The 19022-nt window shown below is 38.4% G+C and overlaps 2 protein-coding genes across 2 annotated transcripts in view; one reads left to right on the plus strand and one right to left on the minus strand.

The window, feature by feature from the left end:
- The window catches only part of ZP4 (zona pellucida glycoprotein 4), a 111823-nt gene extending 101588 nt beyond the window's left edge, over window positions 1-10235 (plus strand). Inside the window, exons 14-16 of the mRNA XM_030843951.2 lie at window positions 6051-6251; window positions 7994-8145; window positions 9895-10235. The gene's annotated coding sequence lies outside the window, so the exon portion shown is untranslated. The remainder of the gene's footprint in view (window positions 1-6050; window positions 6252-7993; window positions 8146-9894) is intronic.
- RYR2 (ryanodine receptor 2) overlaps window positions 1-19022 on the minus strand; it is a 721218-nt gene that overhangs the window by 28002 nt on the left and 674194 nt on the right. The window contains exons 90-98 of the mRNA XM_060286446.1: window positions 18385-18449; window positions 15774-15921; window positions 12724-12810; window positions 11823-12038; window positions 10218-10348; window positions 8869-8911; window positions 6080-6213; window positions 2598-2658; window positions 629-775 (exon numbers count right to left, since the gene is read on the minus strand). Coding sequence (XP_060142429.1) covers window positions 629-775; window positions 2598-2658; window positions 6080-6213; window positions 8869-8911; window positions 10218-10348; window positions 11823-12038; window positions 12724-12810; window positions 15774-15921; window positions 18385-18449 — 1032 coding nt within the window. The remainder of the gene's footprint in view (window positions 1-628; window positions 776-2597; window positions 2659-6079; window positions 6214-8868; window positions 8912-10217; window positions 10349-11822; window positions 12039-12723; window positions 12811-15773; window positions 15922-18384; window positions 18450-19022) is intronic.

Here is a 19022-nt window from a genome sequence, read left to right on the forward strand (position 1 = left end):
GGAATTAAGCCAGCTTTTCTCCAAGTAAGCATGACCTTGTCACGTGTGAAACATATTATTCCTTTTGCCCAATTTAAAAGTGGAGAAAAGAGCCCATGAATATCCAGTTTTAAAATACTATATTAAATTAAGAATGTAGCATCTCAGGTTTTATTACTGATATAACTAGTGTGTTAGGATGTTGCAACATATTTTGGTTTAGCCACAGTATCAGATACAGCAAATATCATGTTAGGAACAAAATAATAACTACCTTCCTGAGTGTTTAATGTGCTTGAGCCTGTGCTAAGACCTCCACATTTCTGTTTTTATTTAATTTTCACAAAACCCCTATAAGGTAGGTACTTTTATTGTACTCATTTTACAAAATGAGGGAGTTGAGATTTAAAAGAATGCTAAGTAATCTATCCAAGGTCACACAGCTCACCCATCAAGCCAAGACGTGAATGTAGGTCTCGGGGGCTCTCAAATTACGAATCTGCACGGTTTATAGGAGAAAAAGTATGGATCCTCTATTCGCAAAAGTCTTTAAAACTGTACACTGTCATTTGAGGTTTGGTGTTACTTCTGTTAGAATATCTGTTGCTTTTTCAGTTTTTGCAGGGGGAGGAAAACATAAAACTTTTACCTGTTTGCCATTGTGTGTTACTGATGATAAGATGGTTCTTAACGTCTTGAATCCCATAGCAATGTCAAGAAGATGAGCGGCAAAAAAAAAGTTGTTATAGTGTCCGAGAACGGACATGGCCATATACCAGGCAAGGTAGAGGAAGGACTATTAAGACAAAATGAGAGAAAATCATCTCAGAAAATAGAATACATACTATTGTCAAAAACTACTCTGCTCTCATTCTATGATAACCACTCCACTAACTTTATCTTCTTAGACTAAAGATTTATATAATTCCAATCAGTTATATCAGTTTGTTTGTGTATTTTATTTTGATGTAGCTGTTCTGCAAGGTTCAATGCCATTCTCTCCTTTATATCAGAGTGTCTCTTTTTATTTATCCTCCCACAGAAAAAAATGTATTGACTTACTACTCAACAGCAACTTACTAATGTCCACTATTGATAGTTTGGGCCGGATAATCCTTGGTTGTGGATGCCATCCTGTGCATAGTAGGATGGTTAGCTAGCAGCATCCCTGGTCTCTACTCACTAGCTGCCGGTAGTAGAACTCCCCCTCTCCAGTCATGACAACCAAGAATGTCTCCAGATGTTGCCACATGTGGCTGAGTTGGGGTGGCCTCCTTTTTATTCAGGGGAGTTGCTTCTATTGTTAGATGAGAAGTGAGCTGCAAGACACCTTACTAACAGTTGACAGTCCTAAAAGATAACTCAAGACTTGATTTTGAATATCAGAGGGTTCTCTAAGGTACCCAGAGTTCTGGGCCCACGGCTGGGTGAGGCAGGGTGGGGACAGAGGCAGGAGTACTGGGGGGATGGGGGTCACAGGTCTTTAGGAGAATGGAACTAAGGTTCACTATAAAAGTGCTAAGATAAGAGCGAGATTTTGAGACTCAATGAGATATCCAAGGAAGAAAGCACTGGCAGCAAGAACAGCAGAAGGCCTTAGGGGAGGTTTTTACGAGCCTTTCTGTAGGAGGAGTGAGAAGACGGTAGAAGAATTAAGAAGCAGTAATGAGGGGATGGGCTGAGGTCTAACAGCAAAAATTGTAGTCCATCGATTCAGCCATGTTTCATGATTCTCTCTAGCAACTTCCCATAGCCAGCAAATGGTAGCACAAAAACAACTGACAGTAACAGTTATTTAAACTGGAATTTCTAAGAATCAAAAATGTCATGCTATTGAGCCAATGAGGTAGTATGTGATTCTCTGCCTTGACAGCTGGTGGCTTTTAGTCATGGGCGATTTTTTCCATAATATTTGGATATATACGTGGGTCCTATGCCTAACTCAGAAGCTCTTATGCTCTTTGATAAAAGAGGGATCCATCAAGAAAAAGAGCACAGTAATTTAATGTACTTTACTTGGCAGAAACAAATGGATTGCAATTAATCTTAAAAAAGAACTTGAAAAAATTTATTTAGAACTTTCTAACATCTTTAAAAATTTTGAAGAATGCGACTGCTCAACTAAAATCTGAATGAAAATACACACGAATTTGCATCTCCATTTCATTTTCTCGTGTAAATATATTTTAATTTTTCAGCTACTGAAAGAAATGGAATGAGATATGGGCTGATTAATCATATATTTCTCTGGGTCTTTCTCAGATGTGGTCAGTATTAAACGAACTGATATTTAAGTAGCTTTCTTTTTTTTTTTTTTTTTTTTTTTGCAGTACGCGGGCCTCTCACTGCTGTGGCCTCTCCCGTTGCGGAGCACAGGCTCCGGACGCGCAGGCTCAGCGGCCATGGCTCACAGGCCCAGCCGCTCCACGGCATGTGGGATCTTCCCAGACCGGGGCACGAACCCGCGTCCCCTGCATCGGCAGGCGGACTCTCAACCACTGCGCCACCAGGGAAGCCCTTAAGTAGCTTTCTTAAATAGCCATCTTTCCAGCCACTGAAGCCCAACAAACTCATCTAATCAGAGTGCGTTTTACTTTGTGGTAATGAAGTTGGCTTACATTGTCAGTGAAAACGACTCCTAGTTTCCACATCTGATACTTCACATCAATAGAGTTCAGCCTGGAAAGACAAAAAAGAATTTGTAGATATGTACATGAAGCAGAGACTCACAGGCTTGCAAAAGCCTGCTGTCATTCACTCTCCATGGGGCAGAGCTGGCAACCATCTCAGGAGATGAGTTCTAGTTCAGGAGCCCAGCTGAGAGCTCTGTTGGAAAATGTACACCAGAGTTTTGTGATTTTTTTTTTTTTTTAAAGAGGAATCTTGGAAAACAAAACAAAGCATCAGTATGTCTCTATTACTTAAAAATAGTCTTTTCTTTTTGACCTTTTCTTTTCCTATATTAAATATAAAATAAACACTTTCTATGTGACAATTATTCCTAGAAACTACTAAATTAACACAGGTATATCGAAAGTTTCCTCCCTAACTTTCATTATATATTCATAATTGCATCCCAACAGAATAATTTTTAGTTCAACTAATAAAAACTTGCATAAATGTCCACACTTGTTTTACAACTGTACTGATTTTGCCAATAAAAGGGCTTATTCATTTTGTTTTTTCCCATCGTTTTCAGAAATGCCCCTTCTCTACTTCCTTCTCTATCCAAGAAGGAATTTAACCCTTCCCCTTGGTTCCCATAGTGCTTTGTAGACACCTCCCTTTATAATCGTTTCCCATGTTGTTTTGCAGGCATAGGTGTGTGTGTATGTATGTGTATTGATGCCTTCCTCACCAGTCTGTGAAATCCCCAGCACCAAGCATGTTATATCATACATTGAACGTCTCTCAATAATGTTGAATGAGTGAATCAACATAAATAGTCATGATCTTTGCAGATTAAAATATACATGTATTAAAATATACTAATTTTTAATTTTTGCTTTTTTCCAGAACTTGTCACCGGTTTATGGGGCTAGAAATTATAATTTTGTTAGCCTTTGCAACATTCCAGTGAATTGATATGATAATAATATAATTTTAGTGTTATTTTCAAAAAGGCTTCTCTAGACTTACTGTTTTAGTCTTTACTTCTTTAATCATTTCTTTTAATTAGGTCAATCTTAAATCACAAGTGCAATGATAAACAGTTGATAATCTAAGCTGACTTCTTAGGAGACTTTTCCCCTTAGAGTTAAGGTTTAATTTTTTTAAGGAACTAAAGCAATCTTTGAGTTATAATTAATTTTATTATTAAATAATATTTTTTAAAATTTCATGAATATTTACAGTGGGTTTCAATATAAGAATACTTTTTCTTAAAAAAAGAGAGAGATGAAAAAAAAAATAAACCCATTGGATAATTTGCATGAGAGCATGATTATTTCCCATGAAAGCAATCCAAAACAAAATAAGGGTTTTTATCAGGATGTCTGAACTTCCCATGGTCGTTTCTAACTTATTTAGAAGTTTGTTCTTATGATTAGTTGTTTTCCATCCCTGTCATGCATTAGGGTAGCAAGTTTCCTACCAACAGCATTAAGAGTATTTTGTAGTATACAATACTCTTTTCTCACCAGTAGTGGCAGTGATGCTGTTTGGGTGGAGCTGGCTCCACCCCCAGGGATGGAGCACAGCTGATCTAGGCCAATCAGGGCATGGCATTAACCTGGCCACAGGGCTTGGTTCAGGGGTAAACTAGAAGCCAGAAGCTGAGGAGTTTTGCTAGATGGTTTTGAGATTATAAGCTCTCCTCTCACTCCATAAAGACACACATGAAGAAGCATGCAGGCTTTCTGGCTGCTGGCAGCCATTCTATCCCCAGGAGGTGAACTGGCCACTTGTTTAAATATGCACATACCAAGCCCTATATATCTGATTGATAGATAAATACATGCACACATAGATACATGAATCATCCTTATATGCAAATGTTCACATTAAGATACTATTCATATAGAAAACAGATACTCTTTGAAAACTCAATCCTTCTAAACACTTTAATAAAGGAACACTACATGTAAATCTTTTCCTAGGAATGTGTGTTATTTACTAGATCTTTATTCTTCTAATTTTATTATCCATATTTAAAGGTATTAATAAAAGCCACATTAATTTCTTGGTACTTTGCCAGGGGTCAAACCTGCAAACATTTACTATGTAAAACAGTGGAAAATTCCACTAATTTAAAACTGTTCATAGTAAAAAAACAGTCTAAACTTTCCTTCTATTTTATCAGACATTTTCTAGAGTCACAAATATGACCATGGAAAATGCATAATTCAGTAAAACTATTTAATTCTACATTGGTTATCAGGGATCTGAAAATGCTAGTAAGAAACTCAGCAGCCCCCCTCTCACCATAGTCCTTACGTGATATTCTAACATAAGGGCCTGAATGCCTAAGGGCTGCCAACTGTGTTTCATCTTACGTAGAGTGACCACATTCCTTTAAGAACCACATTTGTTTTCTTAAAGTACTCAGGTAATATTTTAAATTTAAATTCATAACTTGCTATATATTTGCTTATCTAACTACTTTTGAACTGGGTTCACATTATCTTTAAAGACCCAACTAGCTCTAACAAGGTTTCAGAGAGATAAAAAGTATAAAAGAGATCAGCCAAAATGTTGTTTTTTAATGCTAGCTAAAATAGTTATCTAAGACAAACTAACATTGCTCTACAGAACCTTAAATATTTATGTTTTCAGAGAAATCGTCACATACCTAATTGACTGATACCTTAAATACATAGATAAGGGAAGGTAACGATTACGTTTTTTTCTAAAATCGTTAAGTGGCTACAATAAGAAATTACATTTTAAAAAGCATGTAGGCTTTACAACTGTAATTCTAGAATTATAGTTGATTAAATTTGCAAGACAGATACAGATGTGTATATATTTATATATATATATATATATGTATACTAACACTACACGTGCATGTGAAATTCAATCTCAGGTGAATTCAGTTCAACTGGTTTACATCCTTCTAATTATATCATATTATTCCATGCAAGCACTGTATAAGAGTGCCTCATTTTAAAATGAACTTTCCAAGTAATAGTATACTAAGTATACCAAGTCTTTGCTATTTAAATAAAACACAACAATTAAAAGAATATGAACTTATTTCTAATAAAAGGTCTACATAGCTCCCTTTTCCAAAATTAAGAAAACTAACTTCTTGGCAAACAGGAAGCATTAACGAGTCAAATATTATGCTTTTGCATCTTTGACTTCAACTTAAGTGGCATTTAGGGATAAAAAGGCACATCGATAAAACAAATCTTTTCTTCTTGCTTTATGTAAATAATGAAAAAGTCACCTTCAAAAATTAATAGATTACATCTGCTGATTCCATAGTGCAAAAATACCCGGAAGTACAAAAGCAGACTTTATATATTCTCTGTTTCTCTCGTCTCTATTCCTCTGACGCTGAAGGAAAGGAAATCAGTGCACTAGCAAGTTCAGAAGTGTATTACTTTTTCCTCCTTTCCACCTAGACCTCGGATAGAGCAGAATGAACACTCACACGGCCGACAGGGAGCTGTCTTTCTTTGGCTTCTTCTTTTCCCGGGCATCGCTGAAGTCCAGGGCAGCTTTGTCCATGCCAAGTAACTCGCTGATTCTGTCTCGGCCATAGAACTCTCCATATTTATCCATAACCTGGGGCAAGAAAAGAAGCATTTTACTGGCCTCCACCAGTAAGTAATCTCATCTGTATGTGCACATACAAACATCTAATTATTTTTATACATAGTATATATCGGTCTTACTTTCAGGTTCACTTAAACATCTAACTTAACGGCTCATGTTCTGTGATCACACTGCTTAAGGTCTTAGTGAACTTATAGCGTTTTAAATAATGCCTAGCTGAAGAACAAGATTTCTTATGCAAGAGAGAAAGGCAGGCACAAAAGAGGACAGGCTCAAGCAAATGGGTAAAGAGGTGGGAGAAAATGGAATAAAGTAACTGCTACCAAATTCATTCCGTGTCAGGAATTATGCTAAGAGGTCCAACTTGCTTTTCCCTCATGGGACTGTCATAATATGTTAAGTTTCCTGTTGTTAGCATCCTACTCTGCAGATAAAGAAATTGATCTTGGAGAATGTAACATGCCCAGTCTCAGCTTGGCAAGAGATGGGGTGAGGACACATCCAGGCAAGGCTGACTCCCAGCAAAGATCTTCTGCGTAGAGCATGGCATGCCACTGGGTTTGCCCATGACATGCTGGTATCCCCTCTGTGGTCTCCAGAGCAAACATTCAACTCCCCCCATAGTATCCTGACTCCAGCCATTCTTCAACAACACCTGAACCTGCAGCCTTGTCACCATCCACAGGTCCTCAGTTTAATTCTTACCTAGAATGGATTCCTTGTCCATCGTTAGAATCACTTCTTTGCAACCCCCCTTGGCTTCCTTGACCCTCTCTCTTCTGTCACGTTTGTCTGGGCTTTGCCCAGATGTTGGGTTTTTAGATCAGGGCTTAGATGTGGGCTAACAGATCACCTGTGAGCTCAGTACCTCTGTCTCTGATATAGCGACTCTTGGCCTACAGTTTATATACCATGAGGATCCCGTACATCATTGAAAATGGAGGCAACAGGAAAAGTAATGAAAGAAACGCAGGAGGAGAGAGAACGGGCAGCAAGAGAGGAAAAGGAAAGCAAGGAACAGGAATATAGGAGAAACAAAGGAACTGAGAACCAGCAAAAGAGGAGGGGGAACGTTAAAGTAAAATATTAGAGTGGATGAATAGAAAGAAAGTGGATAAATAGAAAGAAAGAAAGGATTAGCAGAAATAAAAATGAGCTTTTTCTGAATGTATACAATCAGGTAAATTAAAAGAAAACATAAAAGAGCAACGGTAGTGAAAAAGCCTATGAACGTACACTATTTAGGTTCATTAAAACAATTTGTTTTCCATTATTCTCACAGCACTGAAAATGGGCTGGGCTGATCTGAGTGGGAGTTCTTTAGGGGTTGTATTCTCACCCAGGAGAACAAACTGGACCTCAGAGCAGGAACGCTATGGACTGTCTCAGCTGCAATTACAATCTGTCTATTTATTTGACTCTAGATATATCGTGTCCTTCAGAGAAACTCTTGCTTTAATAACTTAGAAACTGCTTCTTTATACTGTTAAATAATTACTAAGAATAAAATATTCAAATTATCTATTTTACGTTACTTAAAAATTATTCTTTCAGAGCTCTGGTCTAATTAGGATGCACTCATCTGCATTCGTGCAGTGCTACTACTGTGTGGTCACAAGGGGACAAAAACTTGCACCAAAATGAAAATCAACAAACACACTGCTTCTTCCAACTAGGAAGTCTTGGGGGGGGGGGGTTTGTTTTGTTTTGTTTCTGTTTTTTAAAATGTGCTTCATTTTAAATAATGTACTTGATTTAAATTCTTGGCAAACTCTCTATCTCCCCTCAGACTGGTAACAAAAAATCTGCAGTTGCCAATCACCGGCCCCCCTATGAGTAGTTCTCAACTGGTGGAATCAAAGGGAAAAAGACCACTTCGTTCGGCAGACATCTGTGGCCATTCGCCCCAGACCGCATACACTGGAGCCATGGCTCATTATGGTACGTGGCATGAAGTGATTCAGTCTGGCAGTTGGAGGGTTCAAGGAATAAGAAGGAGCTACAAAGTAATGATTACTGTATTTTACAGTGTACAAGTACTGGTACATGCATTATTTTTTTTAAAAAAGTGACCTACGTTAAATCCCGTGTGGTAGGAAGAGCAGAGATAATCCTTGTCTCTCGTAACCAGAGCCGACATAGGTGCCAGAGTCCGTAGCTGAACTCCTACTTGTGTTCTATCATGCTCTGATGCAGTGCGCATCAGAAGAATAAAACTTTATCAAAATACAAAGGTCTTTGAAGTTTATATAAAAGTAAATAAAATTCAGTTCTTTGTTGGTATACAACAACTTTACTTTTTTATTGTAAGGGAGGATCCCAGCCCTGGTGACTTAAGCTGTCTTATCAGAAAAAGAGCCTTCCGTCAACTTCAGTTACCCGAACAATCTCAGAGAAAATTCTTACCAATTCTTGTTAACGTACAGACTGAGCACTGTTTAGTCACCTGAGTCAGATGACAGGTGGGTGAGCAATGCTTATTTATTTTTTAGCTGCAGAGCATGGACCTCTTATGAAATTTTTGAAATTCATATTGAATCCCATTTCCATTTTGAAATGACATTAACAGACAAAGCACGCCTCAGTATCTCAGCCTACGTATGAGCCACAGCAGATTCAAATCTGAATTGCACTTTAGGAAAAAAATAGAAAATTTAAGCCCACCTTTCTTTTAACAAATTTGTCCCAGTAGTTGTTGGGAAATGACCTAAAAGATATAAAAGCATAGAAGTAAAATAGTATCATTTTTAAAAAAATGATAAATAACAATATATTTTTTGGAATAAATGAAATACTTAAAATATATGTGAACATATATTCTTCCATTCACAAAAATTACAATGAATTTTCCCCATCTTATCCCATAGTTTTTCTATCATAAGTATATTAAATATTATTTTAAGTGTTAATATATACATGTAAATCACAGAAGAGACTATGGGCTAATATTTTAATGGAGATGAATATGAGCATATTTAATAAGCAGTCTGGTTATATTTTTTCTTTATGTATAATGTGTTAATGTATACATTTCTTTGTCAATTGTCTATAAAAATTAAAGTATCTAAAACTGTCATTGTTTTTCCTAGGAAGTAAAAAAAAATCTCATTCCCACTAGTTATCCTTAAGGAAACTGAGCATAACACCATCACATGACTCCAGCATCTTAACTAATATAGAGTTCACCTAAGGGGACAGACTTGATTCGAGTTAGAGTTGCTAAACAAAATATTGAGCATTTAGAGTAAACATTTATAACACACAAACAAATCATCCCCATTTGGAAACCCAGAACTTGTTAGAAATCGTAACTCTTTAAGAATTAGCAAAACTAATCACAATAAAAGGAAGCTATTTCACGCTTGAGTATTACAAACTACAGAAAAATATTGTATCACCAATACCTCGAATAGTGTAAAATTAGACTTTTGTGATGGATTTTTATCTGCAGCAGCAGCTAGTAGTTTGGATCTAGACCTCACAGGCGAAATAATTAGTATAAAGAAAAGTATTTGCTTTTCTGTCTTATATTTTACATGCCATAATGTTTAGCTAGTTATATGCTTCGCCTCTGGATGATACCAACTGAAAATTTCCAACTTAGATTAAAAGTGTGACATTCAATATTTTTGCCTTTAATGCTACAACTCCTTCCTTAATGAATAATTTTGGCTTCCTCTATGCTTTCAGATGAGATAACCCCACACTGCAGGTTCTGTACCTCCAGCTACACACTTCCCTGAACACTGAGTAATGGATGTTATGTGCCATCAGTGCTGTGGAAATGGACTCAAAGCCATTTTTGATGGAGGAATTCAGAACACAGAGGGCAAAAATTGATGGCATCCATTAAGAGACTGATGGAGCTTATTAGTCTTTTGATTTTCTTGGCTGAACATATAACTGTTATTCACCTCTGCTAAACTTTTGATAAATCTGCAAGAACTCCGGCAAAGTATTTTATGCCTTGAAATTTTTGAGCACAGAAATGTCTCATCTCATTCTTTACTCACTGTGTGTTGATTACGAGTCTATCCCACTGGCCTTTAATATCATCTTCTGAAGGCTGTTCTGTAATATAAAGCCCATCAAATTCCAATTTTCGAGCTACTTCTTTTTCTCGCTTAAAAATAACCAGTGGGACCTACATTTGAAAAATAAACATGTTAAAATTAGTTTAGATTTACTTGCATCTCTTGTGGTCACTATCTTTACAAAACAGCTTTTGGAAAGAAATATTTCCCATATTACTTCCAGGAGGGTAAAAATTGAGTGAAAATCAATCAGCTATATTTAGGCAGAAGGAGGCATCTAGAGGTTTTCGAAAAACAAAAGACAGTATAGATATTATATATATGCATATGTTTTTAAACACATAGAGGTTCCTTGATAATTGCACTAATGAAATCAATTTTAAATATTAAAAATATTATACAAAATTGCTTTTCTTTTGCATATTACATATATACATATATATAATATATATGGATGCAATAAAACATAGCACTAATGTTCCAAAATGCATACTTCTAAAAAATTTTTAGAGTTTTATTTTAGAAATCTCTTTAATAATTCCATGCTCAGCATGCCCATATGCTATTTTGAAATAAATTTTAATTTCAACATCAGCAAAAATCTTTGTCAGTTTGCCAGAATGTCTCCAGAATTTACTGATTCCCTCTTCATATGGACAGAGTTTACACAAGGCACAGATGCAAAGAAGATGCAGACATTCTGGAATTATCCAAGAATATCCCTTCTCCCCCCCAATAAAACAAGGGAAGCAGAGGGAGGGAGAGGAGTTTCTGAAAAAAACTTTACATTCTAGTCTTTTACCCTGGACCCTGGTTTTTCAAAAGTCTTCTAGAAGTTTCCCAATCAGAAGCAGGGCACAGTGAAATAAAAGCCCTGCAGTAAAAAGGTGTCATGCTAGGAAAAGATAAAGAGGTTTGCAAAGGTGATGGGCAGCCCTGAGCACTCAGAGAGACTATCTTGAGTTCTATTCACCAAACTACAGTGTTCCCTTGGTAAGGCTCTAGGGATGGGTGACGTGACAAACAGTGAAGCATTTCTGCCAGGGATAACGAGAGATACATACCTAATAACAAAACAATCAAAATGACTCTCAGAGGTCCAATGTGATGTATTTCTAGAATTTCTACTACACTGAGCACTGCTAGGAGACATAGTGGGTGGACTTCTGTGGGGTCAAATTATAGGTGAAATTGGCTATATGTGAATAATTACTGCCGTGCGAGAAAACTACAATGTGACAGCCACATCCCCTTCCCAGGGCAGCCTGCATGCAGTGACTCGTCACCAGGGAGCTCTAAAGGCCCAGCTCCAATGCCCCAGCCCAGGGCTACCCCGAAGGGGGCGTCTCAACTTCAGAACAGAGACCTGTGATGTGCCCTGTTGGGTCTGTACTGCAGCCCCGCTTTTCCCTCTTCTCCATGCTGCTTCCTCCCCTTGCCCCGCAGGTGTTTATGGAACATTCCCTAATAAACTATGTGTATGTCATTTCCATCTCAGAATCTGCTTCCCCAGAAGTCCAGCGTGCAACAGACACACACACACACGCGGACACACACAGGTTCCTTGGTGCCTCACTATCTTACTTTCAAGCAGTAGTATCCAATGATGCAGAAGAAAGAGATAACCGTGTGCAAAATGGCTAAGATACGCAGCGTGGGCTCCATGTAGCCGCTGCTCTCCTCCAGCACATAGTGAACTGCAATGATTCTAGGCGAGCTGTCCAGGCTGCTAACTTTGGCATTTTCATTTGAACTGCGAGTGGGGAGCTCCTTTCCTTCAACCACAGAAGAAGTGGAGACCTGATTCAAATCATTTAAAGGACAGTCAGTTCATTTCCTCTGACATCAGGGTAAACAAGAAACAGTGGAAACCCAGTCTTAGCCAATAGCTGGATGTGAAACCAATGCACGATGAAAAGACTAAAAGCAAAGGCTAAAAAAGATAGCTTTTTCAGTATCTTGTAATAACCTATAATGGAAAAGAATCTGAAAAAGAACATATGATACATATATATATATATACATAGAGATAAAATATATATAAATATAACTGAAATATATATATAACTGAGTCATTTTGTTATATGACTGAAACTAAACCCAGATATGAGGATTCCAGTACATGCAGGAAATAATTAGATGGCTAAGCTGCCTTCTCAGTGATCAAAAGAATTTAATACAGTACAGATATGCCACACCCAGATACAGTAACAAGTGAGATATTCAGCCAAATTAGACTCTGAGCACTGTGGGTAAATCCTCTGCAAATCCAACATTCTTCAGTGGGGGCATTTCTCACCTAGTGTGAAGGAGCAAATCTATCCCTGCTGTACTAGACAGTCAGCAATGTGCCTGAGATTCAGGTTTTCATTTTCATCAAATACATTTCAGCATCGGTTTTGATGTGCTCACTAGTGGATCTCTGAAATCTTTACATTCAATTCAGTCTTTCGTATTGGTTATTAAAAGACTAAGATGTACATACCTTATAAAAGAGCAAGATGAAATTGATTGCAAACGCGACAAATAAGGCTAACATTCTCATGTTGTAAAAGTTGCGAGCAAAATAGTTCTGAAGGTGAAAAAAATTATTAAAAGGTCATTGAATCGAGAGACTTGAAATTTGCAGACAATTGAAATAAAGCATTCATGCATTTACCCAAAACTATTTGTTGAGGGCCCACTGGGTTTCAAGTCCCATGCTTGGTGCTATCGACGTAAAGCACCAAGCTTTATGACGTAAACCACCACGGAGGAGACATAATAAAGAAGCACATTCACAGATAAAAGGCGTAATTTCAGGTAATGTTAAATGTTATGAAGAAAAATCCATCAGGTTAAGGACTTAGGGAACAGGGGCGCTATTCAGACAGGTGGTCAGAGAAGATCTGTCTAAGGAGGTGACATTTGAGCTGAGGCCTGGGTGCCACTGGACGGCAATCAAGTGAACAGTTGGGGACGGGAATGTCAGAGAAAGAGCTTGGAGGGCAAAGGTCCTGAGCTCCAGGTGATGCTGGTGTGTTTGACGGATAGTGAGGAGGTAGCGCAGTGAGAGGAGGGGAGAGTGGGAGGGAATGAGGTCAGAGAGGTGAGCGGGGGACAGGGTTCTGTAGCCCTCTGATAAAAAGTCTGTTGCCCCTTATAGTGCAGTGGTTCAGTGTCTGATCGCTGGGACCACACTGCCTGGGCATAAAGCCTGACCTCACCACTGACTCACTGTGCGATGTGGACAAGAGACTTAATCACTCTTGTAGCATCACTTTTCTCACCTGTAAAGTGGGGATAACAACAAAACCTGTCTCATAAGTTTGCTATGAGGATTAGGTAAGTTACTATAGGGGAAGTTAGTCATTAATCTTGTTAATATCATTGGAATTAGTATTTTATTCTAAATGGGATGGCAAGCTCTTGGAGGAGCTGAAGAGGGCTGATGCAATCAGATGATTTGAAAGACGATTCCAGCTACTGAGTATAAAATAGATTGGAGGCAAGCATGGAAGGCAGGAGACGAGTTAGAAAGTGACTGCAGGATGCAGGAAGAGATGATGTTGCTGGTGGTGGCTTGGACCAGGTGGTGGCTGTGGAGGTGGTAAGTACTGGGCAGACTCTGGGTACATCTGGAGGAGAGAGCCGAGAAGAATTATTGTTGGGTTGTATCTGAGGTAGGAAAGAAAGAGAGGACTCAGAGATGATAATTCTGGATTTGGGGGTCTGAGCAACCAAGTAAATGGTTGGTTCTATTTTTTGAGCTATGAGGGAAAAACATACAAAACACTTAGAGGAGAAGTGGGTTTAAGGAAAAAGGTTATGGGACATACCAAGAATTTGTTTTAATATTAAGTGGGAGATGACTATAAAGTTATCTACCCGGATATGCCAGGGGCTTTAGCATCATAAGGCCATAGCAAAATGGCATCTCCTTAGTTATCCTTCCCTGTGGACACAGCCCATTTTGATGGTGTCATCTCCCCACACACGACCCTGACTTTTCTGCCGCCGTTTATAGGACCAAAGTTGGCCACCATATCCAAACCGGGTCAGTCACATTGGTTTTCCGTGGAAGGTGGGACTGGGTCATAGGTCACAGTTAGGTACTCTGGTTATCTGAGCTGGGAGGTCACAACGATTTGGGTCACGAGGGGCCTGTGGCACCTGGTGTGGTCATGATTAGGCTGGTGCATGCAAACAGGTGAACAGAGAAAGTCATATTGCAAGAGAAGCAGGAAAGTAGGAACTGTGACCTCTGAGACAGAAGGATGGAAGGAAATCTCAATTATGTGCTTTACTCAACTGCAGTTACACACACTCTTCAGGAACCCATGGGGACTGCTGCAGCTTATTACAGGGCCTGTGCAGCCTCACACCCTACACCACGCCCAGACCACACCTGCAGCCACGTCCACTGTGACAACACATCAAACCAGTGGTTATCCAGAGTTGCCGCAGAAACATCTGTGTTCTGTGTGCTCTGCATTAAATAATATAGTAACATACAAGGTAGTTTAAGAAAATATAGGTCAAACTATTAATTAAAATATCTATTGGTATACATTTTTAAAAATGTGTCATATATACATTTATGCATAAGCAGTTAGAACATATCACCACTGAGAACAGTTCATTTCCCTTACAGGTGAAGTTCTATACTACATGAGTTTCTTGTCTATTCTTTTCTCAAAGGCTAAGTATGATTTTGCCTTTCAAACTGGCCGTGTTATGGAGTATTGCTCATAGTTTCTAGGTCTGACATTATTGGTCAGTACCTCTTACAGGTTTATTCTAGACATTCAGCTCCCAGTCTTTTCCTGCTTGAAAAAATTATATATAATATTTATGTACATATAAGAGGCCTTTCAAACAAAATTTTTAACAATTGAATTCTGTATGAATAGGAAGAGAGAACTACATCTCCTTTCTTTGTTTTCTACATACAAGTATATATTTTATTAATTGGGAGAGCATTTCCACAAAATGTTTAAGACCCTACATAAAGAACTGTCTTCTCCCTCTTTGTTCTTTCATTGATTTACTTATTTCCACTTAAAGAATAATTTGGAATAGACCTTCTTATTATCAATGGAGAGTTGGCTCACTGCATTAATATTTTTATAACTGGAATTTTAATAAAAGGGCGATGTTCTAGAACGACTGACTAACCCCACTCTGGAACATCAATATGAATTACTTGTCCCCTAGAAGGTATTCTTTGTTATAATGCATGGCAGAGCCTTCCACAGTGTTCTGCAAAGAGGGAGCCCCGGGGTTATGTTTATTGACTTGCCCTAAAGTCCTTGTAGGAAGACACTGGCAGTCACTAAATCAAGTGGACCCTCATGGGAATGTGTGCAGAGGTTATGTGTTTGACGACAGGGAGCCGTGGACCAAGGCATTCATTTGAACACATAAACACTAAGATGGGCAAATACAACATACGTGCAGGGCTGACCCAAGTGAAGGTCAATGTGTATTTACTGCACCCGAACGATTATGATCTCACAGTATATCAGGAACAACGTTCATTTTAAAACATCTTACTAGAAGCTTCTGTTGATAGGCTATGATTTTCTTCCAGAATGCTGACTCGGGAACTTCTGGCTCTCCATATCTGTGTGTGTGGAGCTGCCTCAATTTTTGTTTACCCTTATCTTCTTTGGCTTTTTCTTCTTTTTCTCCATCTTCTCCCCTACGAACACAAATGGATGAAAAATAAGCCATCCATAAACTAAAGAACTAAACAGGTTTTGTGCCGAAGTATACAAACGAACAAATATTTAAATCATAGTATCTGTTTTAATAACGGATATCTCTTCCAATGAATTATGATATTCAGAACTTTAGAATTAGGGGTAGGACTTCTTGCTTATCATAGCCCCCTATAGATGGATAATTTCTGTGAAGTTCAAATCTATAGGACGTTTTACGGGCTTCAAGTATCTTTGTATTATACCTAGCATATTCCTTTCCAAGTGTAGAGTAAAATATTTAAATGAAAGAATAACAATGGAGAGTTTTTTTGGCTGCTACTTTTTAACATACCTTATTATTATTATTATTATTATTTTTGCAGTACGCGGGCCTCTCACTGTTGTGGCCTCTCCCGTTGCGGAGCACAGGCTCCGGACGCGCAGGCCCAGCGGCCACGGCTCATGGGCCCAGCCGCTCCGCGGCATGTGGGATCTTCCCGGACCGGGGCACGAACCCACATCGGCAGGTGGACTCTCAACCACTGCGCCACCAGGGAAACCCTAACATACCTTATTTTTAAATTCTTATTTCAATGTTCAGGCTACTAGGATTTAAAATCAGAGGCGTACACATTTGGTTGTTCACGTGTATAAACGATGTCAATACATTAATTTTGCAGACAATAATGAAATTAGAAGCACTGAAATTTGACACTTAAACCCCTCTAGGTGCAAAATACCAAGGCTTCATGGAAGTATATTTATGTATATGTGTAGTCACATATATGTAACCCATATAACATAACCCATACTTAACTCATATGAGGTCAAACATTATTTTAACGTTAAAGAGTTGCCATTGAAATGACTGTCATGCCCTGGTACATTTGTCTGCATTTCACTATGATAGTCACTTATGTGGCCATTTTTACAACTAATTCAACAGTTCAAGGTCTATGACAATGAATAGTGCTGACTGCACAAAAGAGACAACAGTGGCCCTTGTTTGAAGCCTAATTCAAACAAACCAACTGTAAAAATACACTTTTCAGACAACTAAAGAAGCTTAAATATTTAGTGGGTATTAGACGGTACTAAAGAATAATTGCAAATTTTGTTCGGTATAAATAATGGCATGATAATTATGTTTTTTTTAAAGTCCTTAGCAATAAGAAATGTATACAAGATATTTATGGGTGAAATGACATGGTGTCTAGTATTTTCTTTAAAACAACTTGTCGTACAGGAGGCCCCAAAATATGTGTGTGTGTCTATGGTAGGGAGGGTAGGCAGGAGAAAACCTAGATGAGACAAAATTAGCAAAATGTTAAAAATTAGTAAAACTTGGTGATGGGTATATGGGGTGCATTATAACATTCTCTCTTTTGTGTGTGTTTGAAAATTTCTAATAACAAAACTCTTTAAAATTTTCTATCTCAAATAATTTGGAAATAAAAATGATTTTCCCTGAAAAAAGTATTAAGTTATTCAAAAGGTGACTCAAGTGATGTCAAGTAGGCATGTGAAAAAGTTGAATAAAACTGTTTTCCATGAAATATAACATTAGAAATAAGAACTATTTTTGAGTTCTATCATTTAATGTTTTAATTTTACAGCTATAACTAAATTAACACAATTCTAAATAAACATTTGCTATTCTAAAAAAAAAAAGAAGAAGAAACAGAACAGACAATGAAAACAGGCCAAAGGAAGTAACAGAATAGAGGAGAAAAATAAAATGCTACATGAGAATGCTACAGGCACTTAATTTGATTTCCCCAGTTGTTAAAAATGTGCATATAAAACTATGTAAACTTGGGGAAAGATGTAGGTGTCAATTATTAACAGAAAGCCAGTGTTACGAGGAAATTATACATTTTCATTGCTTCATAGGCAGCTCTTTATTTCTCATCGTTGCATTTATAACTGTGCTCCACAGCACCAGGAATATTACTGAAAATGAAGTTTCCTGGGTCCCAGACCTGCTGATTCAAAATCTGTGCTGGGACCTAGGAATCTGTGTCTTTAACAGACTCTCCAGGTGGTTTTTACGCAGGTGGCCCCAGGACTGTGCGTTGAGGACCACCATGCCCCGAGAATTCTGTGCCACGGCATTCAGAACGTTTGTCCTCTCCCTTCTTTACAAGAACAGAATAGATGCTCGATTTTAAACAGAGAACTACAGCACTCAGTCATCTTGCAGACAGCATCACATGGAATCACTGAAGTCTTTTCTGCTGAGAGAGAAACACACAAACAGAATCCTCATGGCACAAGAAAGAGGTGGGAGTGGCCCCCAGGGCAGGTGTGTGGTCTACGCTTGTCCCTGCCCATGGGCTGAGGCTCTCCACTACGATGACAGATGTCATCCTGCAGCCTGAGAGTCTCCACTGCATCCCCTGAAGAGAGAGGATGAGGGAAAGACACTAAAACAAAGGAAGGGATACAGCAACTACACCTACTCGGCTTTCTCAGGTTCGGATTTGCTTTCTTCTTTTTCTTCCTTTTCTTCTTTTGCCTTCTGTTCCTTGGATGAGTCAATGGGGAAAAGAGAAGCAGGATTACACGTCACTTTTGAACGAGTTTAGGGAGCCCCGTGACCCTGTGTCAAACTGTAACCTATAAATGATACCCTCCTGTCTCCACTGAGATAAAACTTTCATGTGTGCCCTTTCTCCTACTGGTCGACGCATCTCCCCCCTCCCCGCACTTACCTACCAGGCCGGCAGTAGGTACCAACTTTCTGAGCTCCTTCCCACTTTTCTTATTTCACAACTACCTTCTTTCCCTCAGTCACCTACTCAAATCCTCCTCATCTTCCAACACCAACTTAAGTCCCACTGCTTAAGTCTCATCTAACTACTCCAAGCTATACTGAGGTTTCCATTTTCTCAACACAGGTAACCTCTACTGTCTGCTGCCTATGCTACGTACCACTTAATAATTTTCTAACTTTTTCGTGAGTCTTTTATCTTTCTAATAAACTCTTTAAGGCAACTTGAAAGCAGTGAGCACATCTTACATCTCTTTTAATTCGCTATGATACCCAGTGGTGTCAGACACCCGGCCAATCCTCATAACATATTTGTGGATGGAATGA

The sequence above is a fragment of the Globicephala melas genome, chromosome 16 (genome assembly GCF_963455315.2).
Source record: "Globicephala melas chromosome 16, mGloMel1.2, whole genome shotgun sequence".
Taxonomy (NCBI): domain Eukaryota; kingdom Metazoa; phylum Chordata; class Mammalia; order Artiodactyla; family Delphinidae; genus Globicephala; species Globicephala melas.